Source organism: Leopardus geoffroyi, chromosome C1 (assembly GCF_018350155.1).
Source record: "Leopardus geoffroyi isolate Oge1 chromosome C1, O.geoffroyi_Oge1_pat1.0, whole genome shotgun sequence".
NCBI lineage: Eukaryota > Metazoa > Chordata > Mammalia > Carnivora > Felidae > Leopardus > Leopardus geoffroyi.
Window position 1 is genome coordinate 80,356,632 of NC_059328.1, and position 22,685 is coordinate 80,379,316.

Consider the following 22,685-nt stretch of genomic DNA (forward strand, 5'->3'; position numbering starts at 1 on the left):
AATAGACCATACTTTATTCATCTTCCCCTTGGTGGGCATTAGGTTTTCTGTTTGGGGCTATTACAAATAGCCCTAATAAGCATTCTTATGCACATCTTTTGGTGCCCATGTGTGTGCAATTTTGGAGTGGAATGTGTTCAGCTTTGTTATGTTTTGCAGACTGTTCTCTGAAGTAGTTGTACCATTTTTACACTCCCACCGTTAAGTATATGAGAATTCCAGTTTCCCCAGTCCTTGCCAATATTTGATATTGCTAGTGGGGTTTTTTTTTTTTACTTTTTTCTTTTTATTTATGTATTTTTAGCCATCAGCAGCAAATCTTGTGGTTTCATTCTGCATTTCCCTGATCAGTAATGAGGCTGAACTTCCATTGCATGTTTATTGCCCATTTGGATATCCTCTTTTTTGAAGTGGCCATATAAATCTTTGGGCCAGCTTTTATAAATTGTCCTAGTGATATTACAGATTTTTATATATTCTGGGTATAAGTCCCTTATTACATAAATGTTCTAAGATCAGACAACGCAGACTTTAGGACAATGAGCATTTCTCAAAAAATAGACAAACAAAAAACCACATAAATGCTTAAACACAATTAACCAACTTGACCTAACTGGCCTGTGTAAACGGCAACTGTAGATTTCTTCCAATCCTTGAATATGATAGATCTGTCCATTTAAGACTTCTTTAATGTTTGTCAGTAACATTTGGTAGTTTTCTGTGTAGAGGTCTTATACATCTTCCATTAGCTTTGTTGCTAGACATCTGATGTTTGTCGTGTCCTGGTATAAATTGTATTTATTTAATACTCCTAACCGTTGCTACTGAATAGAAATGCAGTTATTTTTTTGTATATGGATCTTAGTGACAGATTGTATTTTTGCAAGAATGGTTCCCTGAATATATATCCCATCCCACATACTCTTTACAGTGTGGAGAGGTGAAGTCTATATTCCCTCCTCTTGAACGTGGAAACGTTTGTAATTTGTTATGATAAGTTGGGAGATTTGGGCGTTGATCAAGGAGACAGGATCAGGAGAGGCAGTAACACGCAAACCTTATTTGGGTGGCGCTTGAACACAATTGCCTGAGAGGGAAGTTCCTCCCAGTAGCAGGGTCAAAACCCATAAGAACTGACAGAACTAAGGAGAAATTAGTTCCAGAGATGGTGGTGTGGGACCAGCACCCATGAGGGGAACAGGACAAGGAGACCCCCGGTGGGGGAGGGGCGGGGCGAGGGAAAATCAAATGGGCTCCTCTGTCTAGGTAATGCCGTTCAGCAGCAACTGCTCCGAAGGGCAGCAGGAGTTTGGGTCTCTTACAGCTGTAGTGTTGTCTCGTCTGTGGTTGGCAGATGTTCAAGGCAGTTTCATGGGCTATGTACAGTAAGTATGCTCTAATTGGCTAAAAATATGGGAGGGTTTTTTTTGTTGTTTGTTTGTTTTGGGTTTTGTTTTTTTTTTTTTTTTTTTACTATATTTAAAGCAAATGGATGTGTGAAGATTTGAGTTTGGCACTGGTGGGCTTTGGGCTGATGGTCCTAGACTGCTGTGAAGAAAGAAACAGCAGGCCATTATAGGCTAATTTACAGGGACCATCTTGAGCCCATTTATAGAACACTTCTGCAACGAATAGAATGTAGCAGAAATTCCAGTTAAATCATTTTATGTTTTTTTAAAGTTTATTTTATTTTTGAGAGAGGTGGGGGTGGGGGCAGGCAAGGAGAATCCCAAGCAGGCTCTGCACTATTAGCACAGAGCCCAGTGTGGGGCTTGAACTCAGGAACCGCGAGACCATGATTTGAGCTGAAATCAAGAGTCAGAGGCTCAACCGACTGAGCCACCCAGGTGGCCCCCAGTTAAATCATTTTGAATTCATAATCAGTGTTTGCTATCTGATGAATGTATAATATAGTTCATTGCAGAGCCAAGCAGAGAGCTGTGTTTGTTTCTTACTGTCTTTTCTCTCTAGTGTCCCATAGCCTTCTTTTTTTTTTTTTTAACCTTGCTCTATCTGCCATAATTACCATAACAGATAATCTTTAATTACTTCCCGCTGTGCCACCATATCAATGTTTTATTACTTTCCAGAGGTGTTCTTCCTGGGGTCTTCTGGCTTCTCCTTCCCTCTGGTTCTGGAGACCGGCTGAGCTGCTAGCCTGACACTGGGCTCTCCTGCATTGAATCCCATGTCCTCCTCTACTTTGGGTTTACTCCTTTAGAGTGGAACATGTCCTGCTGTGGCTTTCTGGGACAGGGTGCATGGGAGGAAAATTCTTTGAAGTGTTTCATGTCTGAAAATATCCTTATTCTGTTATACTGGTGGGACGTTCAGCTGGAATGCTGAATTTAAGCTGAAGATCATTATCCCTTAAAATTTTTGTATATTCATCAGCCTCTTATATTTGTTTTCTTAATATCCAGTTTGCTGTCGAGACTTTTTCTCCTATCCCCCTGCCCCAACACCCGTCCCACTCCAGACACTCCCCTGCCATATCTGGCAAGTCCTAGTGTCTGAGTTTCTTCAGATCTCTTTGTCAAACACACTTTATTTTTGGTATTTTCTGATGCCCAAGATACGGTTTTAATGATGCAAGCATTCCCCTTTCCTGGAGGACTTCTGCTACTCTCCCGTCTCCCTTTCCCCCTTTGCCTGATTAACTCTATCCTTTCCTGGAGATTTTACTTACTTATTTATATTTTATTTATATTTTGAGGGGGAGAGAGAGAGTGTGAGCAGGGAAGAGGGGCAGAGAGAAAGGGAGAGCAAGAATCCCAAGCAGGCTCTGTGCTGCCAGACTCAAAATCACAAACTGTGAGATCATGACCTGAGCTGAAACCAAGAGTCAGAAACTTAACTGACTGAGCCACCCAGGCGTTGCTTTAGCTGAGATTTTTAAGTAGTTCTTCCAAGTCTAAGTTAGATGGCCCCCAAACACCCTATTCTTGACCCACATATTGTTATCGATTACCTATTATTCTGTTATCATTATTTGACATTTTACTCTACAAATGTATGACCTCTATAAGTGCTGGGATTGTGCCCGTTGTATTTTAATCAAATGCATAATGCCTGGCACATAGTAGGTGCTTAGAATTAGAATAAATTAATGAATTCAAATGCATAATCATGGCTCTTTTTTTTCAAGGCAATTATGATTGAAAAAAGGAGCCAAGACAAGTAACGAATTATTTTGTACAACACTAAGGGTCCTGAGAAGGAGCGTAAGGGTGTAGAGGAGTAGTGGGGAGAGTGTTCTGGGAATCCAGGGGAGGAAAGCTTCTGGCTGACATCCAGGAGACATTATGAACTACCTTGAAGAGGGAGCTCGGTAGAAGCAAGGCACATGAATCAGTGGAATTGAGGCAGGAAAGCTTTCGGTCTTTAGACAGCTGCGGATGAGGCAGAGGTCCTCAAAGTACTGTCTTTGGAAAATGACAGAGTGCGTCTTTGGAAAATGTAATATTTGTAATATCATGGCTCTGCTTTTACTCTTGGCATGGGTTAATAACTTGCTGATATTTAATGCTAATGAACGGCATCCTCTCATCAAGTCCGTGCAGTTCTATCCGTTGGTGAGGTGTGTTTTCCTTCTCCACCCTATGTCCCCTAACCTGCTTTTGTGAAATCGGGAATAGTGGCCTCAGTCGTTGGGAAAGCACACAGAACAGAGCTTCTCAGACCTCGGTGAGGGTACACATCACCTGGAAACTGAAGATTCTGATTGAGTAGGTCTGGAGTGGGGCTTGAGAATTTCCATCTCTCACTAGATCTCAAAGCATGCTCAAGCCGCTGTCCCCCCGACCGCACTTGAGGTAGCAGGATCTGGGGTAGAGCTCCAGCGCTGGACCGCAGAGACCATCACCGGTAGAGTTGCAGAAGCTTGGAGAAGGTACTGTGGTTCCACGACTCTGGCCACTCCTGCACTTACAGGTGTTTGGTTTTACCACGACTCCCTTCTTTTTCTAACCCAGTCTACAAGCAGTCTGGTCATGCTGTCGATCTTCCTCAGGACCTGTAGATGGCGCCACGATCTTAGTTATCAACCACTCTTCCATCTGCAGCTCTGGGAGGGAAAAGCATTTCCTGCCCCTCCGAATGTTCCGGTTCTCATTCTCTGGCTTGATACGTGCTCGGAGAACAAAAGTAACTTTGCAGATGAAGCATCGTCTTTTGGTGGTGTTTGAAAATCAAGTTGGAGAAAGAATTTTAGGTCAGGAACCTTTTCCTTAAAGCATTGTTTTAGAACCCTATTTAAAAGTTTATTTAATTTTGCGTGTTCAAGATGAATTGCAGTTTTTCGGTTTCAAAATTCTTGGGCTTTTTTTTTTTTTTTTTTTTTGTATTTTCATTTCCCCAGAGGAAGAGTGTTATTCTTAGTTGTTAATTATTGATGGTCTAATAACGTGTTATAATGTAATTTAGGCTAAAAGGAGCTGAAGAGCTTTAGGTCAATTAGTGCACTTAACAAAAGAGAAAACAGGCTTCCCAATTTCATTTAAGTTCTCTTAAAAGAGTTTCTGTTCCTTGCAACAGGAAAAATCCTAAGAGATTCCTACATGACAAATGTTCTCCAAGGCAGTATAGTCTGTAGTTGGAGAATCTTATCATGCTGTATGTGTTAATTTGATTGTGGCTCTACAGCAGGCTGCATTCTGACCTTTGCAAGGGCTAGGAATGCCCCGTTTGGGTCTATAGCTACTCTTACTGCAGTAAATAATAGATTAAGCCAGTGGTTCTCAAACTTGATTGGGCATTAGAATAACTTGGAGAGTTTCTTGTTACAACACAGATTGCTGACTCCTATTCTTATCCCACTCGCAAAAATTAACTCAGAGTGGATTACAAACTTAAATGTAAGATTTGAAATCATGAAACTCCTAGAAGAAAACATAGGAACGAAGCTCCTTCGTAATGAATTTTTGGAAATGACACCTAAAGCACAAGCAACAGAATAAAAAATAAACATGTGGGACTACATCAAAATATAAAGTTTCTCCACAGCAAAGGAAGTCATCAACAAAATGAAAAGACAACCTATGGAATGGGAAAAAATATTTGCAAACTATATATCTGACGAGGAATTAATATCCAAAATACATACAGTACTCATATAATGTAACATCAAAAACCAAAAACTAAAAGTAAAAAATGAGCAAAGGACCTGAATAGACATTTTCCCAAAGAAGACGTACAAATGGTCAACAGGTACATGAGAAGATGCTCAACATCGCCGGTCATTAGGGAAATGCGAATCAAAACCATGACGAGATATCACCTCACAGCTGTCAGAATGGCCATGGTCAAAAAGACAAGAGATAACAAAAGCTGGTGAGGATGTTGGTGAAAGGGAGCCCCTGTGCACTGTTGGTGGGAATGTAATTGGTGCAGCCACTGTGGAAACAGTATGGAGGATTCTCTAAAAATTAAAAATAGAAATACCATACAATCCAGCGATTCCACTTCTGGGAATATATCTAAAGGAAATAAAAACACTAACTCGAAAAGATGCCTGTACCGCCTCATTCATAGCAGTATTATTCGCAACAGCCAAGACATGGAAACAACCTAAGTGTCCATCGATGGATGCGTGGATAAAGAAGTTGTGCCATGAAATCCTCTCCAGCCATAAAAAAGACAGCTAAGACAGTTCTACCGTTTGCAACAACATGGGTGTACCTTGAAGGCATTATGTTCAATGGAATAAGTCAGAGAAACACAGATACTATATGATCTCACTCAGAGGTGGAGTCTAACAAGAACACCACCACCAGTATCACAGAAAGAGATCAGACTTGCAGTTACCAGAGTGAGGGTTGTTGGCCAGAAAGGGGAATTGGAGGGAGGTGGTCGAAAGCACAAAGGTCCAGTTAGAACATATAGCTGCACTAGGGCGGGCTGGAAAGTACAATAGACGACTAGCCAGTGCGGCTGTGAGATGCGCAGGAAAGCTGTTACGGGAGTCGGTCCTAAGAGTTGGCAGCACAAGGCGAATTTTTTTTTTCTTTTTATCCTATCTGTGTGAGATGATGGATGTTAACTAAACCTGTTGTGGTCATCATTTCGCAATATGTGAAAATCAAACCATCATGCTGTATACCTTAAACGTATACAGTGATGTATACCAATCATTTCTCAATAAAACTGTGAAAAAAACCTGCACAGATTTCCAGTTCTGTAAGTCTGAGGTCAGGGTTATAAATTTGCTTTTCTAACAAGCTCTGGGGTGATGGTAATGCCGCTAGTTTGGGGATCCTCACACTTGCAGAACCATTGGATTAAGCTAACACTGGAACACAGCAATGGTTTGGAAGGATCCAGGAAACTGAATACAATTTCTTTCAGGGAATCAGATATGCACACAAGATTTAATCTTTGCCAACACGCAGACAGCTTCCCTTTAAAAGGAAACAGTGTGGTTTAGATGTTGGTCAGGGGAGGATATTAAAAATGTGAACTAGTGGGAACCCAGGCATGGAGCAAAGTGTAAGCAGTATTTTTTTAAATGTTTATTTATTTATTGAGAGAGAGAGAGAATCCCAAGCAGGCTCTGCACTGTCAGCACACGGCCCGACATGGGGTTCGACCCCACAAACCCGTGAGATCATGACGTGAGTTGAAATCAAGAGTCCGACGCTTAACCGACTGAGCCACCCAGGTGCCCCAAAGTATAAGCCGTATCATGGGCGGATGCCAGCAGGGCCAGGGATCTGTCCTACAGAGTGGACAGAGACCTGCGTGTGCTCTGATTTAGGTCAGGGAAAACTCTTCTTCTGTCTCCACAACAGCTGATGAGTGAAATCCCACCAGCACTCTCTCATTCTTCTTCAAAGTATGACTCTAGGTAAAATATTGAGATGAGTCACTGACCCCTTACTCTAGGTGATTTTCAAATGCTTTTTTTTTTTAGTTGGGACAGTGGGGTGATGTGCTCTGAAATACCCTTGACCCTTCTCCCTGTTCAGTCAGTCCGCAGTCCTGTGCTCCTTGTTCAGGAGAGATAACAGGAGCCGAAAGCAGAGAAGAGTGGAGTTTCCTCTGGTTCTGGACAGTCTGGACAGACAGGACTAGTGCACAGACAGCAGATTGAAAGAGGACATGGCCGTGAGTATGAGCGAGGCTCCTGCCACCCCCAGCCCACCACGCCCACCTAGAAAAGATTTCCTTGAGCAGGAGGGAGAGAATAGACACGGGAAGTGGAGGGACCCAAGGCAGGAACAGTGGCAGTGGACACAAGTCCAGGGAAAAAGTGGATGTCCCAAGGAACCACCACATTACTCGGGATGGTTTCTGCCAGCTGGTGCAAAGAGAACCTAAATGAAAATTAAGTCAAGTGTTAAGAAAATGAAGAACAATCCTGCACTATAAGCTTCTGAATGAAAGTCACGTTGCAACAGCGATGAACCTCAGGCAACCCTTGGAGAAGAAATAACACGCTAAATACACATGTCCTAGAACAGGTAAAAATTGTCTTTGGGAATGAGTTTATTTCCTATTTGATGGACAGAGATCATTGTTCATTCATATAAGAGATGGATATTTGGATTATAAGCCATCAGTTGTAACTAGGGTAAAATGTCTTTGGATTTCACAAGTCAAACTTCATCAATATTTTAAGATCATAATTTAAGGTCATCGAAATCCCTTTTCAAAGCTTGGAAGTTGACTTTAGTAACAATCAGCTTTATGATACTTTAAGGGCCGGGATAAGTAACGAAGTATACTCTGGCCCGCTGGAGGGCAGTAGTCTCTGGATGCCCGCCAGCCAGGACTCTAGGCTTTTTCTGCTCCCAGCGCTAACTGCTGTGTTGATTTTAGAGGCAGCTGTTTAGTCTCAGCCATAAGGACAGGTGGGGAAACCTGAGGCGCGGCGACAATGTGCGGTATGAAGCCTCCCGAACGTGGCCTCGTCGGGATGTGTAATGAATTCCTTCCCTGTGAACAGCCAGCCACCTCATTAGTATCCCGACCTGCTTTCACTCGGCCTGTGCTCTCTTTAATGGGACCATTCAAATTCCTTAGATTAGGAGGCCGCGCAGTCACGTAACTCTACGATTATGCCTGGCAGGCAACAAGCAGCCTGATGGAAACTCTCCTTCAGATGCCCTCTCTGGGACGTGTTCTCCACCCCCCCCCCCCGCCCCTCCCACGTCTAGTGCACTAAGCTCTTTGTCCCGGCCAGCCCCGAGTGAGCAGGACTTCCAGGTAATGGCCCAAGCACACCTACCTCAGGACATGCGCCCCTGCCAAGCTCTCTGTTGATGACACTGCTGCACACGCACACGCACCCCGTCCGTTCTCTGGCACACTGCAACAGGGTACGATTCAGCCTCTCCCACATCCGTACGGATTGTCCAAGGCAAGCGCGCCAACAAAACTAGCCCAATAAACCAACATGTTCTCCTTGACGTCTCCAAAGTTTCGACCATGTATTCGCCTTTCAGGCTACCACTGGTAGGGGAACAGCAAAGGGGTTTTTGCCCATTCTTCCACAGACTGTGATGTTCTATCACACATTTCATGTTTAGAGTTTTACTGATAATGCTTGGAGTTCTTTGATTTTTTTTTTTTTTCAACGTTTATTTATTTTTGGGACAGAGAGAGACAGAGCATGAACGGGGGAGGGGCAGAGAGAGAGGGAGACACAGAATCGGAAACAGGCTCCAGGCTCTGAGCCATCAGCCCAGAGCCCGACGCGGGGCTCGAACTCACGGACCGCGAGATTGTGACCTGGCTGAAGTCGGATGCTTAACCGACTGCGCCACCCAGGCGCCCCATTGCTTGGAGTTCTTTGGAGCAGAGGAACAGATGAACTTAAAATTTATGAACAGCTGGACAGTGAACGGATTCGCTTTTTTTTTAATGTTTTTATTTATTTTTGAGACAGAGAGAGACAGAGCATGAGCAGGAGAGGGGCAGAGAGAGAGGGAGACACAGAATCCAAAGCAGGCTCCAGGCTCTGAGCTGTCAGCACAGAGCCCCACGTGGGGCTTGAACTCATGGACCATGAGATCATGACCTGAGCTGAAGTCGGACACTTAGCTGACTGAGCCACCCAGGCGCCCCTCTTTGCTTATTTTATGTCTGCTCGGGTCTCCTTGGCGGGGCCGCTTCCGGGTGGGTGTGCCATCTGGAGGCTTTAACTACACTGACTGCACGGGCCCAGCCTTTCACAGTGGGAAGCAAACACGGTTGAGGCCCAGCTACGTGCTGGGAACGTCACTTCCATTTCGAGTTAGAATCCTCTTCCAACACATTCGTGAGATCAAGACTTCTGCTGCGTTTTATTTGTATTTGAATATTTCCATTTCTCTTCTCTAGAGGGAGCTAATGCAGTCAGTTGGACCCAGCCATGACTAAGAGCCTGCTGGCCCCGCCACCATACAGGGGAAGTAAATGTGAGCCAGACCCAGTCCCGCCCACAAAGAGCTCTCCATTTAGTTTTTGTTATTTTTAAATGTTTATTTTTGAGAGAGAAAGAAAGAGAGAGGGAGTACAAGTGGGGGAGGGGCAGAGAGAGAGAGAGGGAGACACAGGATCCAAAGCAGGTTCCAAGCCGATAGCAGAGAGTCCAATGCAGGGCTTGAACTCAGAACTGTGGGATCATGACCTAAACCAAAGGTCATGACGCTCAAACGACTGAGCCACCCAGGTGTCCCTCAATTTAGTTTGCTTTTAATGAACTCTAGACACTCCACTTCTCTATCTTACATTGTCCTTTTGTCCAATTTTCTTTGAAGACAATAATCCAAAGAATTTTTCCTTTCTCCTCTCCAACTTTCATCTCCAACTCAAACTGATGCCCATGGGAAGAATCACATCTTCTAAATCTGCAGTCAGTTGTATCATTTTCTGTCTTCCCTGTAATGCCATGTGTCCCTGCCATTGCCATGCGACGGGCGGTGCCTCCTTGCAGGCAGAATATTGTCAGGCGTGGTCAGGTATCTTGCCTGGGGCAGTTGCACGGGAGCAGAAGTTTTGTGTTTTTCTTTTTTTAACAATTTCTTTTTGATTTTAATTTAATTTAATTTTATTGAGAGAGAGAAAGCACATGCACAAGTAGGGGGGGGGAGCAGAGGGAGAGAGAGAGAAGTTTTAAGAGGTGGCTTAAAGCTTGAAGATGTGACTACTCTTCCTCCTAATTTTTTGCTTTTCCCTCTGCCCTGACCCAAACAGAGCCTTCACCTTCGGTGTGGGTTCTAGAATGAGAACCTAATTAAGAAGAGCTGTGGTCAACTTGCAGCCACCAAACTAATGTACGCGAGAATTCAAGGTAATGCTGTTGTGAGCCACTGAGAATTTGGGGGTCATTTGTTACCACAGCAGTGCCAACTCGTACAATGGCCAAATCGTAAACAATACGTGGAAGATATAATCAAGACAATAGCCACAATTCCCAGTCACCTTTATTTATATAAAAGTATATTAAATAAATTATCTCAATATATACAAACAGAACAATATTACTTCTATAAATAGATAATCCCCATGTATAAAACCTCTTAAAAATATATAAATATACACAATATTGGCCATAAAAGCTCGAAGTACCTTAACTCATAAACTCTATGTGGTTTGTATAGTAGTCTTATAAAAATATAGTTAATTGTCAAGTGCTTAATCAACAGCACGGAAGTCAGTTAAAGTGCTACCCCTAAGGTGCTTTAGGAATGTGCCCCAAACAGAAGTCTTCCGCATTTCACACGTTCACATAAACGTTTGCCAATTGTTTTGAACCTCCAAAAGAACTCAGAAAAGAAGAAGACCCTAAACACCATATATCACAAAAGCAGAGACAGAGGTTAGACAAGTCCACCCAATTTCCATTTTACTCTCCTGTGTGATTTGAAGTCAGCTTCTCAAAAGCCTTCCAAAAGTCTACCCAGGAGTTTTTTGTTTTTGTTTTTGTTTTAAGGCATTTGTTCATTCATTTTTGATGAGACAACCTGGTTTCATCTTGGGTGTAGAATATACATTCTAGAACATGATATGTGCAAAGGATGTCATAGTGTTAAACAGAAATTTTAAAAACTTGGAATGGGTCGTACCGTTCGTTACATTCCACAGCGTCTAATGCTGCTGTCGAAACCAGAATGCTAACTGTGAGAACAGGTCGGATAAAGAGCTATTGTTGAGCCCAAGAGTCTCCGTGCTCCAAAATACTCATTTGTGTTTCCATATATTCCATTCTCTTCAAAGTTCTTGGTCGCAGTGCAACATGAACTGTGCCGTGGTCGGCAGCTCCAAGGGTGTGTTCTTTATGCAGCATTGAGTGGGGAGCCCTCCTTCCAACCTCGCCCCTTGCGCACCTTCCTGCACTTGTACAGGGACACCCCCAGGATGATGGTCAGGATGATGACTGCAAGCACCACCATTCCAATGACGAGGAACATTTCTGGAAAACAAAAGGTCCCAGTCAACTTTGAGAGCTTGAACCCCATTTATCAGCGGGCAGAACGGAGGGTGTAACTCTAAATTACACCAGCCTGCTTTTGCGTAATTTGAAATTTCTTTCTTCCATCCTTTCCACCACAACATATTTTGATTAGGAAAGAGCTGGTCAAACCCTAGATGTTTTAGGGCAATTGACAGTGGCGAAATCATTTAATGGGCTACTTAATAAACTGGATAATGTTCACAGCCAGGAGATGGTACACGTAAATGGGAGCAAGAACAGCTTTTGGAAACAAGTGGCTAAAAATAATGCTGGGTTTGGTGGCAACAATTATCATAGTATAAGATAAATGATCAGTGCAAAGAGCAAGATGCAGAGTGCTGGCAGGGTTCAGGTCAATAGAGATGATCATTGGTTGGGGCAACAGGAAGGGCTTCCTGGTGGAGGAGGCATGTGAGATGGTTCTCAAAGACACATTTCAGTAGATGGAGCAGAGGCAGGGAAGCAGCGATCTGGGTGTGCATGAAGACAGAGAGGCAGCAGAAGTCCAGCTGGCTTGAGGGAGATGGCTGTGAGGACTGTGGGTAATGATGGCCCAGAGGGGTACAGGACCAGAGCGAAGGCCAGCCCTTTTCTTCCATTATGGTTAATCAACAGGAAATATTTGTTTAAAAGTGCTTTTAAATTTTCAAATCTCATCTTAGCAAGGAGCCATCCTGTGACTTTTGATCTCAGAATGTCCTCAGAGTACTATCCCTATAAAGCCTGGAGGGAGACTCAGGCTGTCAGTTTCATGGACAAGTCTGAACCCCTCTCGGCACTGCCAATTAGGAACTAGTCCTCACAAGGGGTCTGGGCCCCATGTAGGCACACACACTCACGTAGGTATATTTGCTAGAGGCAATCCCCTCCCTTCATGGGTTAAACTTCCTGTCTTCTGTGACAACAGCTCATAGCAAGTGCTCACAGATGTCTATTGGGTGCAGCTGCAGCTGGCCCAGAAACTCCCCCATAACCCACAGAATCAGAATTTAAGTGTGAAAAAAATACCCAGAGAAATCTGTGATTTGATGCTAAATGCTAAACATGCACCGTGTGTCCATTGCTCAGCAGCGAGCTTGGTACACGGTAGGTGTTCAAGAAAACACTAACTAAAACAAGGGAACAATGCAGAAACATTTTCAAATGCCTAAAATTGTAAGAGTCTCCCTCAAACGACATGACCCAAACAAACAAACAAACAGCAACAACAACCAAAAACAAGGCTGTTTCTCCCTGAACAAAAATACTTCCTGGTTCTAAGGGTGCACTCGAACTCTGGAAGGTCTCCATGCCTCCCAGAAGAATAACGGACAGAGCCATTCACCTCTGGACATACCTTTCTCTTGGCTAGTACACTCGATGAGACTTTCTGGACTCTTTTGGTTTACTTTCCGTGATGGAATCACTGCTTGAACATTGAAACAGTAGCTTTCTCCTTTATCCACATCAATCAAAAACTCATTAGTGTTTGTCTTGGCTGTTTTCTGTTAAAAGATCAAGAGTTCTTAATTTATCTGGGCTCAGAGTGAATTCTTTCCCCTTCACTAAGTCAACTGTGGAAGCAAAAGCCTGCAGGGGCACTCCAGACATATAATGGATTAGAAGTGACTTGGCTGGTCACTTCCCCCTGATAACTGCTAAGGATGCTTCTTCCTAGACGGAAAATACCCAACTTAGGCCCATCCAACCCAATTTAGCTCCTTTAGAAGACATTTGCAATAAAGGGAAAAAGGAATGAAGCATTAGTTGTGAATGGAAAACAGACTTTGTCTCTGGGATCCTCAAGAGAGGAAGAAATGGGAGAGCCAGCAGGAGCCTCAGAGAAGACCTGGTCCAGCCCTTGGCTGAGCAGCCTGTGTATCCGAGGGGCCATGCCCAGAGTCACAGAGCCGGGACAGCAGGCACCCCTGCTCCTCCACCACACTGCTCTCTCAACCACCCCATTCTGACATCTTTGAATTGAGGGAAGAAGTGGGCTGTAAAGTCAAGGATCCACAATTTAAAACAAGTCCTAAAACCAAATGAAACAATCCTCACCTTTCCCGTACTTGAAGCTTTCCAATAATAAAGTGTGTAACTTAAGTCTTTGCCAAAAACATCCCGGAGGCTTAGGAATGTGCCGTTCATCCTGACTAAGGTAAGTGCATCTTGTACAGTCACATTCAGTTTTGTCCCAACTTGTTTGTAACTCTGAATCATGGGCTGTCCGAGCTTTGCTAAAACATAGAAAATGAGCTTCATTGGAACCAAAGAATTCTATACCAAGTAGAATCGCAGTTATCTGCGATTATCACAGTTAATAACAAGCCAGTACCCGCCCCCCCCCCCCGCCCCACCCATTGTAAAACAGCCACATAGAATACGCTCCCTGCAGGCGTTCGCTCAGTGGCTCCAGAGCAGCACATCCTACGGCAGTGCTATCCAGTGCAAATATAACAGCCACAGATGTGATTTAAAATTTCCTTGTAGTCGCATTAGAAAATGTAAAAAGGAACAGCTGAAATTAAACTTTAATAATACATTTCATTTAATCCAAAATAGCTAAAATATTATCATTTGGCATGTAATCAATAGAAAAAATTTTGGAGATATTTTTCAAAATCCAGTGTGTATTTTATACTTACGGCATTTAGCTGTGGGTGCTCAGTGGCCATATGTGGCTAGTGGCTGTTGTAGTAAACAATACAGTTGTATACGGTTCCATATTTGAGATAGAGTAAATTAGGGGCTGTGGGAAGCCCAGGAAATGTCCTTGGTACCTCAAGGAACCAGTGTTAACTGGTCATCTCCTATGCTTAGGCTGAAGGACAGTAGAATAATCCCAGTAATTTAACACGAATTATATGCAATTATATGTGTGTGTGTGTGAGCACATGCAAAATTAATATATAAAATACTTTCTATCTCACGTCAAGGAAGGATTTGAAGTGGTTTAGAAGAAACTCAAGAATTATAAAAAGGGGAATGAGTGTCACTGAGCCTGCACCGTCACTGAGGTGGCTGTGGCTGTGGTGGCCATGCTCCAGCTGAGGGCCCAGAGAGGGAGCAAAGGCCACAGAGGAGTTTGAAGGCAGGCTCTGGCCAACAGGGGCTCAGGAAAAGCACACAGATTCGCTCGGGGGTCAGGCCGCCCCCTATTTCCACCCTCCAAGTAGATACCTGAGGGACCAGGTGGTTGACGGTCCCTCCCCCCTCCCCCCTCCCCGCCGGGAGAGAGCGTTCTCACTGGGCAGCCGCAGGGCTACACACAAAAGCACCAGATAAAAAACATGACACGCTTCCATTCTAACCTTTCGTTCTAATTCTTCTTAAAAGAGCAACTGATTTCACCCAGCACGATGTGCTGCATCTGTTTATTTAAAATACCTAGTTCTGACCAAAAAAAAAAAAAAAAGCTGAAATCTCCTACTTGGCAGGAATCCTCTGCATTCCCTTTTTAGATGCTCAGGTCAGCTTACTGGGACAAAGGCTGGGGAGGAAAGCATTCCTCGTTTTCAAAACCAGCACGAAGGAGGCAGGCTGGGAGCCGGCCCAGCACGCCATCACGTGACACGGAGCACGGTCAGGTTATTTAAAAAGGTCAGCAAGCCTGATTGTGGACTCAGAGGGACACCGGACCTACCCCGTGGATTTGTGACTGTTTGTGAAAACCCGAAACGGGGACTTCTGGTCTGATAATGGAAGAGAAAATTCAGGAGATTTAGTTGCATCTGTAATATATAATCTAAATATCCTCCTAGACGCTGAATCTCCAGCTTTGATGCATTTCCTACTCCCCAGCCCCTCCATCCAGACAGTTGCTGGGAGGGCCTGGTGACAGAAAAAAGTTACTCAATGACACTGTTACCAACTCCAGAGTTCACGTTCTGTGAACCTCCTAGCACGCCTGGACGGAGCCAACAGCGCTGTGGCACTTACCAATTTCTGAGAAAGAGAACATGTTTAAGGATGAATATTCTTTTCTTTTAAATTTATTCTTATTTTTTAATTTACATCCAAGTTAGTTAGCATATAGTGCTATAGCGATTTCAGGAGTAGATTCCAGTGACTCAACGGATGAGTATTCTTTATGGAATAGCCCCTGCAAGTCACAAGCTCACAAAAACATTCAGACCACGAATGAAAGGGTATTACACATTGAGCACTTACTCTCTAAGTAAGGTGTGAACTCTGGGGAGTTTGTAAAGTGAGGCTCCCCAGCGTAATCGGTGGCATCAGCTGGGTAGGAAAAGACCCGGGCCAGGTACGTCTGATTCACATTGTTCACGATCTCGTCGGTGAGGTCACACTCCGTGTCTGTGGTGTAGAAGCATTTGCTTTTCCAGTTGCCTAATCTGGGGCTGAAGGAAGGAGGAGGAGCGTATGAGGATCTGCAGCTGAGACAGACGGCTTTCTGGTGTGGTGCCGGGTTCCAACACCACTCACAAGCAGTCTGAGTAGGCATTTGCTATGCCGAGTCCTTTGGACGTATTTGAGTCCTCACAGCAAACTGGGGATGGCTCTGCAATTACTGTTTTCACAGATAAGGCAACTGAGGCAAAGTGAGATTGGGTGACCAGCTCATACAGCAGGACTTTGGGCCACACAGCACTTTGCCTGCCGAGTCTGTGCCCTTAACCATTTGTTAAATGTCTTTCTTAAAATGTAGACAATTTGTTAGGGTCACACGGGAGAGAGAGCAACATCCCATCAAGTCCCAATTATTTGTTCTAGTCTACTTATTATGTCATTGTATAACACACATATCTTTATCACGTTCTATAGTCTGTGTGGAACATAGCCAATGTAGTAATAATAGAATCTACATAATAATCTATATCTTACATTTGACTGACCATTGCTGGTATGGTTATTTATCATTGAATCTACTGTATACCAGGTACTGTACAGGGCCCTTTACACAGGCTACCTCATTTGATAGAATCCTTTCAGGAAAGGATTGGATCTTTTTTACATATAAGGACACATGCTCAGGACCACTAAGTGACTTGTACAAGGTCACCTAGCTGATGAGGTGCGGGCTGAGTCTGTCCATCTCATCTTACTACATGCCTCCCTCACTTTACAAGATATGAATACAGCCCATCAAAGTTTACAACACAACAATAAAGGCAGGATCGGAGAGTCTGAGAGACTAAGAGACTGGGACAGATCTTTCTTTTGTAAGACGCCATTGAAGGGGAAATACTTTAAAGAACTGCTAAACATGAAATTATTCTAATGAACCAAAACAATTTGTAGATGAATGCCCCTGCTCCTGGATCCACACACTTCTGACCCACGTATATTGACAGCCACACTGTTCTCTCCTTTGGCATCATGGACCACCAGAGAGCCCTGCCCACCATTTAAGACCATGCTCCAGGGGCGCCTGGGTGGCGCAGTTGGTTAAGCGTCCGACTTCAGCCAGGTCACGATCTCGCGGTCCGTGAGTTCGAGCCCCGCATCAGGCTCTGGGCGCATGGCTCAGAGCCTGGAGCCTGTTTCCGATTCTGTGTCTCCCTCTCTCTCTGCCCCTCCCCCGTTCATGCTCTGTCTCTCTCTGTCCCAAAAATAAATAAACGTTGAAAAAAAAAATTAAAAAAAAAAAAAAAAAAAAAAAGACCATGCTCCAGTCCCACTTTCTCCAGGAATCTCCAGATCTCCTTTCTCAGAATTGACCTCTCTTCCTTGTTCCCAGCAATGATACCTCCATTAAAGCACTTACTGTGAACTTGGTCCCACTCCCCATTAAGCAGCAGGGCTAACTTGAAGGATCACACATAGCCGGGCCTTGCTGAGTGTTAGGCAGTTTGCACTTACGGATTGGATCAGGGGGAAAATGGAGCTGCCATAGGATTCGACTGTCTCGGTCCACACATGAGAGCCGTTAAGTACATTTTTTTTTTTTTAATCTGAACTAAATATCCAGGTTAAGAGGATGTGGGCAAACACACTTTGCCCTAAAATTCACAAACTGAGATCGACACAGAAATATTTTGGTTTTCTAGATTTCTCTTTCTGTGAAAAAGTAGAGAGTCTGTCTCAATTCCAGAATGACAAAAATGCTTTTTTAATAGTTATATCACTTCTCTTTTAAACAGTGAATCAGAGCATGACGAGTCTTCTCCATCACTGTGGCACACACACGGTTCAGATTATCAGGGGAAAGACTCCTGGGCTCTGTGACTACGTTCCATCTGAGAGACAGGTATTGGGCTCCCCCAGCTCACTCGTAGAAATCACAGTACTCTATGGTGAAATTTAGCACAAGCGCCTGGATCACTGAACATAGTAAAGTCATGTGAACAGGTAATGAAGGGGCGATTCTGTACTACATTCCTCTAAATGCTATTGCCAGCATTAATATTTAAAAGACTTCAAGGTTTCTCTAGGTATTGTACACCCTCCTGATTTGGAAATCATAAATGTCCCATCTGAATTACTAAAAAATTCCAGCAGAATCCAGATTCACCAATTTAGGAGCAGGTTGTTTTCTAGAAGGTGTGGAAATTTAGTGTTAGAATTCAGAACATTTCTGTGGAATCAACATCACAGGTGGTGGTTGGGTGCTAAGGCTTGACCCAACAGCACTTCCCAGCTACCTCTAGAAAGTGTTTCCAAAGAGGAAAAGTGCAGCTGGATCTCCAGGCACAGCAGTGGCACCCTGTGGCTGGGGACAGGCCGGCAGCGAGGTGGGGGGGAGTGGGTGAAGAGGGACAGTAGGTTAAAATGCTTTCTCTAGGGACAGAGAACCGGGAAGGAAGAAAGCCCACAAAGGAGATGCAGTGGGAATGACCTTCCTTCCTCCTCCCAGCCTTGGGGCCTCACATCAGACTGTGGCAGACCCACCCAAGTAGGTGGTGGTATGGGGTCCTGGGGAGACCTTGGTTCCAGACCTGGGTGGGCACTCGCCATCAGGGCAGGCAGTCATGAATAAACCGCTCACTTGCCCATGGCAACAGTGTCCTCTTCTATAATAGGATTGCTGTGGTCCATTTCACCCAGGAATCCTACTTCCTCATGGGGAGGCTGCAGGAGAGTATGTGTCTCCCAGGGGCAGGATTGGGGACTGTTCACAGGCCTTGGGGTGCAGGGCCAAGAGTACGGGGAGATCCCTCTCTTGGCAGGAACTCCCCACCCCCACCCTCAGGCACCGCCAAGCTTCAGCTCAGCTAGGATGTGCGCACATCGCGCTTCATGGGGGACGTGTTCATTTAAATATTAGCAGCCTTGCAAAGTCTAAGAACTTAGGGTTAACTAAGGCTTAGGTTTAAAAATCAGGTAGGGGCACCTGGGTGGCTCTATCGGTTGAGGGTCTGACTCTCAATATTGGCTCAGGTTGTGATCCCAGGGTCATGGAACCGAGCCCGTATTGGGCTCCATGCTCAGCAATGGATTCTCTCTCACTCTCCCTCTCCCTCTGCAAACCACCCCCCACCCCACTCTTCTCTCCTGCTTGTGTGCTCTCTCTCTAAAATTAAAAATAAAAAGAATAATCTTGGGAGATTATTTACAGTTGTGATGGGGAAGTGATTTGTTAAAAAAGAATAAAAAATAAAAATTAAGTAAATCATAAATGTTTCCACATGTTCACCAAACATAAGACTGAGTATATTTAGGAGTAAGCATTCTTCCTAAAATCTTATTTTCTCAATCCAGAAGGAAGGTGTTTTACTAAAGTAAGCTTCAGCTCTCTATCAGAGGAATTAATTACTAATTCTCAATTAGTGGAATCTGAATTGACAAGTTTGACCACAATTATAATTATTCCCTGGGGTTATGAAACCCCCGTATCTCTATCTATACATGAACGAACACACACACACACACACACACACACACATTCTCCTCCTTGTCTAGCAAACAGTCGTCATGAAGTTCATTTTGAAAAACAAGAACATCCACCTAAAAGACCCACTGCATACTTAGGAGCTGTGTTCAAACACAACAGCAAAACATCTTTAATTCTTAGCCAGTGATACTATTGTGCCTTTATTCAGTTAGTGTTAAAATAACTTCCACAGTAGCTCTCCTCTATTTAATAAGATCTCTAGCAAGCCTCCTAGAACATTTCAGAGACCCCAAACTCACCAAGAATATGGTGAAAACCATCAAGGAACAGAGATGGCACATGTCCGACATTCAGACTGAATGTGCAAATCACCAGCTCTTGGAGAGAGCTGCCAATCAGAGCAGGATGGATGAGTGCAGACAGAGGAGGATTTCTCCCGGGCTTAGTGAGTCACAGATTTGACCTCCGAGATCGTGGATGCAACTGAATTTTGAACCAGTGTCTAAAGATTAATGAATCAAACACTGCTTAAGGGCAATGTACACATTTGTACTCCTCCCCGCTTCCTCCTGAACATGTTAGATCTGGCTCACAGTCTAGACAGTTAGCGAGGAAAAAGACGGGTGTGCTGAGAGGATGTTAGTTGTCTTCACTTGCGACCCACACCTACCCATGCTGCCATAGTCTGCTCAAGAGAGTTCACCTACCTATGGCTTACACTCCATTTGAGAATCTCCCCATCCTGTTCAAAACCAAGTAAAACATTCTATCAGTTTAAGCTGAGGAAATGTTGCAGGCTTCATAGACTATGCCTCTGGCCAGCAAATTACCACCAATGCCCTCTTTGTCATCTGTTAAATACTCTCATCCATTAATCAGCTTTAAAGACATTTGTATTCAGCACAGGGAAGTGGAAACATCAAAAACCTTAATTTTCTTTTTTCTTTTTTTTTTTTGTACGTAGCTTACCTTATCTGAACAGTGTAGACATGATTGATGGGTTTGGGTTCCCACTCCAAAATTGTCTTGAAATTAGTTGATTTCCAAGTTAAATTATATGCTGCCACTACATCTGTAATGCCTTTAAACAACAGAGAAACAGCTATTATTACGTGAACTCAGTACATGATTTCATGTTGATGCTATAAAACATCTTCCCATCCCTCCCACATCACTATAAACTTCATATTAATTTTTTTTTGCAACCACGAAAGCTTCCATTCACTACTGAATTATCAAGACAAAAAAACATTCAAGTTTTTCTTAATTTTCTTAACTTCTCTTAATTTTCTCCTGGCAAGATTGACCTTGTAATCTAAGAAAATCCTTGTTTGAAATGATTTATGGAGGAAGCCCTGTGATAACCTGACCTAGCACACAGCCCAGGAGCTATCAGCCTCCTGGGAGGTCCCAGGCCAGCCGAGGAAGTGCAGGACTCCAGAGGTCCCACTCACCAGGGAGGGCCAGGTAGGATGGGTTTGGGGTAAGCTATGGAAGAGAGCAGATCCCACATGTGTGAGAGAGGTTAGGGCCGCATACCATAAGAAAGTCAAATCTTGACTTTTCTCATTTGTATCTAGCATGTCTCTATACTGAAACTTTCAGACAGCCAGGCGGAAGTGTGGCCTGTCACACCATCAGATATATTCAGTTAGGACGCTTTATTATTAAGGTCTGCTTCGCCAATACGCAGCAGGTCACAGTCTCTGCCCTGCCCCCCCCCCCACACCGAATAAGCATAAGGGTCATGCACCATGTGGTGTCTACGCCAATCCAAGCGACTTTTTGCCACAGGATTGCCTCTAATTGAATCTAAAAGGCGATGGAGGAACCACAAGTGCCTCTCCTGCTCCATCAGGGAACGTGCACGCGCAGTGAAGGATGGTATCTCTCCAAACCCTGCACGACGCTGACCAGTGCAGGTGCGGGTCCACGTCCACCACCTTCAAGGTCGCGGACCACTGGAAAAGACTGGCTAAACTTAGAGCGGGAGCCACACTCCACGTGTGCAATCCCAGCGGCCGGACACCGAGCAAGCCTCTCCAGCAGAGACGGCAGCCGCCTCCTACCCTCCAACTCCCGCCTGCGCGCCCCGGGGGCCGGCTTCGCTGACACTTGGGTGAGAGCTGCCGCTTCAGGCGGGCGAGCCCATTCCTCCGAGCCTCGCGCTCCTGGGCTTCGGGGGCGGCCGCCACTCACCTGAGGCTCCGGTCACCTGCAGGAGGACCAAGCCGAGCAGGAGCATCCGAGCGACGGTGTCCTCGAGGCAGGGAGTCCGGGGTCCGGGGAGGGTCTCCATGTCCACGAGCTGACGGCGAGGTCGGGAGGATTCCGTTGCGCCGCGAAGGCTGGGGAGACTGGGCGGGAGGCCCCTTTGGGCACCGGCGGCAACGGAAACGATCGCGGGGAACCCCGAGTCTGGGGGAGCTCTGGCCGGGCGCGCTTTAAAGAGTCGCGCGGACGCCGGCGCCTCCGCAGGCCCCCGGCCCGCCCCCGCCGCTCCTCCCCACTCCCGCCCCCGGCCCGATCACTGGCCGTCGTGCTGGGCGGACCCCGGGACCGGTCCCCACCCCTGCTCCGCCCCCTCCGGGTAGGAAACTCCGAGGAGTGATTCACGCGTGATTCAACCGCGCCACCGAGCGCGGTGCTGCCCTTCGGTCCGGCGGCTCCAGATGCTGCGGGGAACTGGGTCCCCCGGCCCCGAGCGCTCCCCGCCCGGTCCCCGGGTCGCCCAGGCCGGCGACCCCGACGTCCGGCCTGAGTGGGCAGGTCTTGGGGCTGAAAGCGGGGGCGCTTTGGAAGCAGTTCTCAAGGTGGAGGGAAAGGATTCTTCTCTACCGTTTGGAGACCCAGTGCTGTCCCGGCCGGTGGGAGTGGCAGCACTGACGGGGTCTAACGGCAGGTAGGGGCTCCGGGCTCGGTATTTCCCCCGCGCTTCGCCCACGTGGGGCCGAGCCTCGGAATCTGCGGCCAGGTGGCCACGTGACTCTGAGCAGGGCTCCCTCCCAGCCTTCGTCTTCTCCCCCGAAAGCAATCATACCTGGCCTTCCCACCTCACAGGGCCCTTAGCGTGGGTCGCATCCCACAAAGGTGGTGCGAATGCAGGTGTCTGCCCACAGGTCCGAAGGTCAGTTAGCGAGGCTCAGGCCAGCCCCGCTGTGGGTAGTAACTGGGGAAGAGCTGCTTCAGGCTGGCAGTTTGCCCCTGGGAGAATTCCAGCATGACATCTGCAGCCCTGTAGTTCCCGAAAAGACCGCTCTCACACGGAAGAAGAAGACGTTCGTGGGAGTCCCACCCAAGTGTAGAGAAACCAAAAATGAAAAAAAAAAAAAAAAAAATCAGACTTCCCCCCCCCCCCCCCCCCCCACTAGTCTTAAGCATTGGTTTTTGGAACCTATTTCTGGCTTCCTCTTCTGGGCTTTCCTGTAAAATTGTCAGGCAATAGGATGTTACCTTGTATTCTACTAAAGCGGC

At 45.5% G+C, this 22,685-nt stretch overlaps 2 protein-coding genes across 17 annotated transcripts in view; one reads left to right on the top strand and one right to left on the bottom strand.

The window, feature by feature from the left end:
• Positions 1–10,388: 10,388 nt before the first annotated feature.
• On the bottom strand, positions 10,389–21,719 carry F3 (coagulation factor III, tissue factor). The gene is made up of 6 exons (XM_045478361.1): positions 21,411–21,719; positions 20,181–20,292; positions 15,587–15,777; positions 13,475–13,653; positions 12,774–12,921; positions 10,389–11,395 (listed from the first exon to the last, which is right to left on the bottom strand). The coding sequence occupies exons 1-6, from the start codon at positions 21,508–21,510 to the stop codon at positions 11,259–11,261; spliced, it is 867 nt and encodes a 288-aa protein (XP_045334317.1). The 5' UTR covers positions 21,511–21,719; the 3' UTR covers positions 10,389–11,258.
• SLC44A3 (solute carrier family 44 member 3) overlaps positions 20,958–22,685 on the top strand; it is a 328,287-nt gene continuing 326,559 nt past the window's right edge. For 15 of the 16 annotated variants that reach the window (XR_006712475.1, XR_006712476.1, XR_006712477.1 and 12 more), the window contains exon 1: positions 21,687–22,113. The gene's annotated coding sequence lies outside the window, so the exon portion shown is untranslated. Of the gene's footprint in view, positions 21,331–21,686; positions 22,114–22,685 lie in introns of those variants that run through there. The other variant, XR_006712487.1, reaches the window with a different exon arrangement.

Excerpts from the sequence above, each read along its gene's own strand:
- F3 (XM_045478361.1), bottom strand. The coding sequence starts at position 21,510 with ATGGAGACCCTCCCCGGACCCCGGACTCCCTGCCTCGAGGACACCGTC. Across the intron at positions 20,293-21,410 it reads GCAGGTGACCGGAGCCTCAG|GCATTACAGATGTAGTGGCA; the intron begins GTGAGTGGCGGC and ends TGTTGTTTAAAG. Across the intron at positions 15,778-20,180 it reads GTCTACACTGTTCAGATAAG|CCCCAGATTAGGCAACTGGA; the intron begins GTAAGCTACGTA and ends TCCTTCCTTCAG.